The sequence below is a fragment of the Vulpes vulpes genome, chromosome 8, assembly GCF_048418805.1.
Source record: "Vulpes vulpes isolate BD-2025 chromosome 8, VulVul3, whole genome shotgun sequence".
Taxonomy (NCBI): Eukaryota; Metazoa; Chordata; class Mammalia; order Carnivora; family Canidae; genus Vulpes; species Vulpes vulpes.
In genome coordinates, this window is record NC_132787.1 from 34,351,125 (window position 1) to 34,357,724 (window position 6,600).

A 6,600-nucleotide genomic window follows, 5' to 3' on the forward strand; every position below is an offset into this window, starting at 1 on the left:
TACTTGCCTGAGTTGACCATAAATAATCAGTAGCATAACTAAAGAGAAAATGTCAAGAGAAAATGTAAGATTCTAAATGTAAGATTCTATATATATATATATATATCCAAATTACTTTTAAATTTTTCTATTTGCGGGCAGTCCGGATGGCTCAGTGGATTAGTGCCTGCCTTCAGCCCAGGGTGTGATCCTGGAGTCCTGAGATCGAGTCCCATGTCTGGCTCCCTGAGCAGAGCCTGCTTCTCCTTCTGCCTCTCTCTCTCTCTCTCTCTCTGTGTCTCTCATGAATAAATAGATAAAATCTTTAAAAAATAAAAATAAAATTTTCTATTGTGCAAAAAAGAAAACAAAAACCATAAAAATAATAGAGGAAAATTTCAATGAGGAAATTTTCTAACAAGAACTTAAACATAACAGAAAAAATGCTGATTTTTCTAATATATAAACATCATAGAAATTCATTAAAAAGTAAAAAATGAACAAACAGTCCACAAAAAATTCAAATGGCTTTTATATATATATATATATATATTTAAATAATATATATATAAATATATATAATAAATATATATAATAAATATATATATATTAAATAATATATATATATATGGGATTCTTCGTCTCTAGTCCTTATCCTCAGTGTCCGTTGTTACCAATATCCTAAAAACATATGTGCAAATGATGTTGGGCATTTGCGATCATCACCTCAAGTCCTTTCCCTCTGACAGAACAACTCCTGCAGTTACAGCAAAGCCTAGAAGCCACCAGCTTACATGTTAAGTTGGTGAAATATTAAAATCAGTGGAGAACATTAATATAGCTTTATTTATTGTTTTATGGATTTAGATGCTATGTGTTTTAAATCATGAAACAATCAATAAAGTATACAAATAGTAAAAATGCGACCCAATATGTCTTGTCTTTGAAATTGGTGTCCATTACTATAAAAACATTGTAAAGAATATTACACTCAGATTTTAACATAGGCTGGATACAAATACAGATTCTGAGGTCAAATTCTGAGTAATAACAGGCACAACTGGAACATCTTCAGTACTCAGTCTTCCTTCATTACAGGGCAGGGAAGCTAGAAAGTCAAATAACTGTCTTTACAAGAAAAGTGAAAACTGCTGCAACCCTGTTATCCTAATTAATGAAATCAATACATTACTATAAGACAAAAATTGTTCATGTTAACTGTCTACACTTTATTTATTTATTTTAAAAATATTTTATTTATTTATTCATGAGAGACAGAGGAAGAAGCAGAGACATAGGGAGAGGGAGAAGTGGGCTCCTCGCGGGAAGCCCGATGCAGGACTCTATCCCCACACCCAGGATCAGGACTGAGCTGAAGGCAGAGGCTCAACTGCTGTGCCACCCAGGCATCCCTTAACTGTCTACACTTTAAATTCAAAATTAATTTTAAGCTCCAAAATATGCATTTGCACAAAATGGAACACGATATGGGGGTACTTTGCAAGTCATTAGCAATGGTAATGCTGCCACATCTCCAATTTAATTTGGATCCGCATTTTCCAAATAATTAATTTTTTCTTGAAGTCCCTGGTCAATGGCTTACATTCAATGACTCCAAAATATACAGAGTTTAAGATGAGAAAGATTGTGCAAATCCAAGAAATCAGATCCATTCCTATTTGCATCTCGGAGGCATTCAATCATCACTGTATATGAAAGATATTACTGGTCCAACAGTGAAGTCTTTTAGGCAGTTCTCATGTGGAGCAGAACTCAGCTGAGTCAGTACCCCACTCAGCTGAATTAGAGCTGACAAAGAGGACAGAAAAAGACAAATGCAGCATGACCTAAGTGACAGATAAGTAAACCATTCTTCACTGGTCAGCTGAAAGCCAGTTCATCACCAGTGATATCCCAAATCAGAACTCTCTGCTGCCATGCTAAGTACAATGGAGGTAATATACATCTTCTTGATTGCTGGAGAAATGACTATAGGAATTTGGGGAAATGGATTTATTGCACTGGTTAACTGCACTAGGTGGCTCAGAAGGAGAGACATCTCCGTGATTGACATCATCCTGGTGATCTTGGCCATCTCCAGAATCTGTTTGCTGTGTGTGATATCTTTAGATGGCTTTATTTTGCTGCTCTCTCCAGATATATATGCCAATAGCGAGCTAACGAATATTGTGGATGCTGTCTGGACATTTAGCAATCATTCAAGTATCTGTTTTACTTCTTGCCTCAGTATTTTCTATTTACTGAAGATAGCCAATATATCCCATCCGTTTTTCCTCTGGCTGAAGCTAAAGATTAACAGAGTCATTCTGGGGATGTTTCTGATGTCTTTTCTTACCTGTATAATTATTAGTGTTTCATTGAATGAGGACTTCTGGGATCCCTTCAAAGTCAATCATAAGGAAAACATAACTTGGGAATTCAAAGTGAGTAAAATCCCAAGTGCTTTCAAACTGGTTATTCTGAATCTGGGAGCTATAGTTCCCTTTGTTCTTTGCCTAATCTCAGTTCTCTTGTTACTTTTCTCCCTATTTAGACACACTAGGCAGATGAAACTTTATGCCACAGGGTCCGGAGACCCCAGCACAGAGGCTCACACGAGGGCCATAAAGACAGTGATGATCTTTCTGCTCCTCTTCATTATTTACTATGCAGTCTCTCTTGTAGTAACCTCTAGCTTCCTGATTCCTCACGGAAAATTAGTGGTTATGTTTGGTGGCGTGGTAGTTGGCATTTTCCCATCGATCCATTCGTTCATACTGATAATGGGCAACAGCAAGCTGAGGGGGGCTTTCCTAAAAGTGCTTAGGATTGTGAAGGGTTTCCACAAAAGAAGGAAACCTTTTGTTCCATAGAGAATCCTGAATACAAGGAGAAAGAAATCAACAAAAGACTCTCCCTTCTCTCAATTGATTACATTCATTGTTTTTACCCCATGCTAATAGCAATTATTAGTATCTAGCATTATTCTAAATTTTCCTTTTTTCTTTCACCTTTCTGTTCTGTTTAACTTTAAGTCAAATGTTATTGGGCAGCCCCAGTGGCTCAGCGGTTTAGCGCCGCTTTCGGCCGGGAGCTGTAATCCTGGAGACTAGGGATTGAGTCCTACGTTGGGCTCCCTGCATTGGAGCCTGCTTCTCTCTCTGTCTGTGTCTCTGCCCCTCTCTCTCTCTCTCTCTCTCTTTCTGTGTCTGTCGTAAATAAATAAAAAACCTTAAAAAAAGAAAAATAAATCAAATGTTATCATTGAACCTCATGTATTTCTTTGTCTTCGCAGGAAAAATGACTCCAGATCCCATGCTAACATTTTATATATTTGCCTAATGCAGAAAGGTTCTACGCCTTTCTATAATATTCTGGTAAAGGCCTTGAACTCAAAACATAGAAAAATTTCAGGTAAACAGGCTGTGGGGAAGAGATTTTAAAATCTATCAGCCTTTCCTATAAAATCAATCATGTAAAAAACTGTCTACTTTGTCTAAGCTGGAGGTCAGTCCTTATCTTTTCTGCCCTGTCCCCTCCATTTCTAGAATGGTTTGTCCTCATAAGAGGGAGAAAAAACACTCTGGCGAGTTCCTCACTAGGGTGAAATATAATGTAAGAAAAGAAGTATGATCTTAAGAAAAGGTTTGACCAGGAAAGGGGTTGGGGGATGTACAGTTAGAAATATGTATACCCAAACCACCCTAGCTGGTAATGCCAGTTTTAGGAGTCAGTTCTCAAAGATTGGAATGTTTTCTCTACCCTTTTAGACTCAAAAATCTTTGACACTTTTTTTTTCCTCTTAGCATCATTCTCTTTTCTATTCTGTTTCTGATAACATCTTACAGATAACTAGGTTTTCTTAAATTGTTAATTTCACGCTTCCCTATTACATACTATGTACACATAAGAAATAGAAAAAATACTACATATATTGTTCACATTATAAAAGTACTTAAACATAAGAAGAAGAACCCTAATTTATGTGATTTGTATTACCTGAACTTAAATTTATTATGGGTTGGGTTTTCCAAGAAAGAATAAACCAATTTAATGGTAGAATTAGTCCTATTCCTTGGAAATATTATTTAGTAAATATTTTTTAAAAATATGATTGCCCTATCTACATTACAATGTAGAATGTGAGATTATAAATCTTACAAAAGGAGCAGATTCCAATTTCAAGTGTATTTCCTTCATTATATATGAAAATATTCATTATCCAAGAGACAACATTTCAGGAAGTGAATTGTCATGGATAGCATTTCCCATATTAAATAAAACTAAGCATAGCAAATCTTCATCTAGCATCTTTCACTTCTATTAAAAAATCTCATGGAGAAAAAATTTTTAGTAAATATTGCCATGTGCCTGCCTAACTAATAATACTATGTCATTTATAATTAGATTTGTATCATATCCTTCTCTAGTTAAGCATTTATATGAAAATGAAAATTAGCATCCTCTTAATTTTGTACAATCTGGTTGTTCTGATCATTTCCAAAATGAAAATTCATTTCCACTAGGAAATCTGACTTTGGATTAATTTATAATTTATGGTGAAGAAAATGGACTTTCATTTATACATTGTGATTTTTATGGAATACATTGTTTTTGTTTGCTTTCTGTAGTTCTGTATTCAAAACTCAACTTGAAAGGTAAAAATGCATAGAACTTAACAGTAAGAAGCCTGTTGCAAATTCATGAAATACGATCTCTTTTAATTTGTATGAGAGCAGTTTCAACCAAGTGATTTCACTTATCACTAGCTAAACAGTGATGATTATAATTTGCCCAGGCTCAAAGCTAGTCAAACTATTGACCAGTTGGTTTAGTCCTCAATTTTATCTCAAAAGAGAGCTGGGTACTTCTGGAATTATATCAAAGTTAAAATAGTGGATGAAATAAAAACATTATTCTGTGATTTCAAGAACTTACTTAACATGCTTCAACTGAGAGTCTATTAGTCTATCTGCAGTGATATTGGAGATCAGGGGTGTTCTCTCTACCAACATGCTCAGTATGGAAGACAACATCTTCATGATCATAATAACTGGAGAATTCATAATAGGAATGTTGGGGAATGCATGCATTGGACTAATAAACTGTATTGACTGGATTAAGAAGAAAAAGATCTCCTCAATTGACTATATCCTCACCAGTCTAGCCATCTCCAAAATTGGTTTGCTCTGTATAATGATACTAAATGGCACCAAAATGGTACTCTACCCAGATTTTTATAAAAAGGATAAGCTACAAGCAGTCATTAATATCTTCTGGATACTCACCAACTACTTAAGTATGTGGTTCGCCACCTGCCTTAATGTCTTCTATTTACTCAAGATAGCCAATTTCTCCCACCCACCTTTTTCTCTGGCTAAAGAGGAGAATTTACAGAGTGATTCACTGGATTCTGTTGGGTTGTTTGGCTCTTTCTTCCTTAATCAGCTTTATACTAGCAATGACACCAAATTATGATTGTGAGTTTCGTAACGTTGCAAAACATAAAGGAAACTGCACTGAAATGCTCTCTGTAGGTAAAAGTCAATACTTCAAGCCATTGACTCTCTTTAACTTGTTGGCAATTGCCCCATGTACTGTGTCATTGGTCTCATTTTTCCTTTTAATTATGTCCCTATGGAGACATATCTAGCAAATGAAACTCAATGTTACAGGCTGTGGAGACCTCAGCACAGAGGCGGGAGCCATGAAAACTGTGACTTCATTTCTTTTCCTCCTTTTTGTGTACTATGGGGCTTCTCTTTTGGTAACTTTTAGCTACCTTATGAAAGAAAGCAAGTTAGCTGTGATGTTTGAAGAAATTATAGCAACACTCTATCCTTCTGGTCATTCACTTATTTTGGTTATTGGAAATGACAAGCTGAGGCAGGCATTTATCAGGATGCTGAGATACGGAAGAACAGTCTGCATGATGTAAAATTTTAGCTTTGTAAGTGGACTTTGCTAATAAAAAAATACATTCTCATTTTTCCAGTTATCCTATTTATTTTGGATACACATCTTTAAGTGGTCTTGAGACCTATTAGCACATGAGTGTATACATCCCTTTTGTCTGTTTACACCTCAGATTCTCATCTTCACAAGCCCTTTCCTCCAAGAATTTCAGAGCTCATGTTTCTTTTTGCCTTCTTGCTGCAGATGCTCAGCATGTGCTGCCTAGTTAAGTTCCTTTAAGATTCTACTTTGGCCCATAGTAATGAGTACTGAACTGTAGTAACTTTTTTTTCATTTTTTTCCCTATCATACATTTTCATTGCTGGCCTTAATTTTGTTTCCTTCATGGCTCTGTTGGGTCACTCCCATTTGGCTTTTTTTTTTTTTTAAAGATTTTACTTATTTATTCATGAGAGACAGAGAGAGAGAGGCAGAGGGAGAAGCAGGCTCCATGCAGGGAGCCTGATGTGGGACTTGATCCCGGGACTCCAGGATCACGCCCTGGGCTGAAGGCAGAGGCTCAACTGCTGAGCCACCCAGGCATCCTTTCCCATTTAGCTCATTAACTAGGAATTCAGATCTTTCCTGTCCCATCTCTGGTTCAGTTTCCCAATAATGTATCTGTCTCCTCCCAAGTGAGTGATGCTTTTAGGTGGTCTCCTAGAT

General features: G+C 36.1%; 2 protein-coding genes across 2 annotated transcripts; both read left to right on the forward strand.

The window, feature by feature from the left end:
- The first annotated feature begins 1,916 nt into the window (after positions 1-1,916).
- TAS2R9 (taste 2 receptor member 9) lies at positions 1,917-2,852 on the forward strand. Its single transcript, XM_025995598.1, has one exon. The coding sequence runs from the start codon at positions 1,917-1,919 to the stop codon at positions 2,850-2,852; it is 936 nt and encodes a 311-aa protein (XP_025851383.1).
- Positions 2,853-4,992: 2,140 nt separating this feature from the next.
- Positions 4,993-5,917, forward strand: TAS2R8 (taste 2 receptor member 8). The gene is given in 2 exon segments (XM_025995546.1): positions 4,993-5,343; positions 5,345-5,917. Coding segments are annotated over 2 exon segments (924 nt in total).
- Positions 5,918-6,600: the final 683 nt, after the last annotated feature.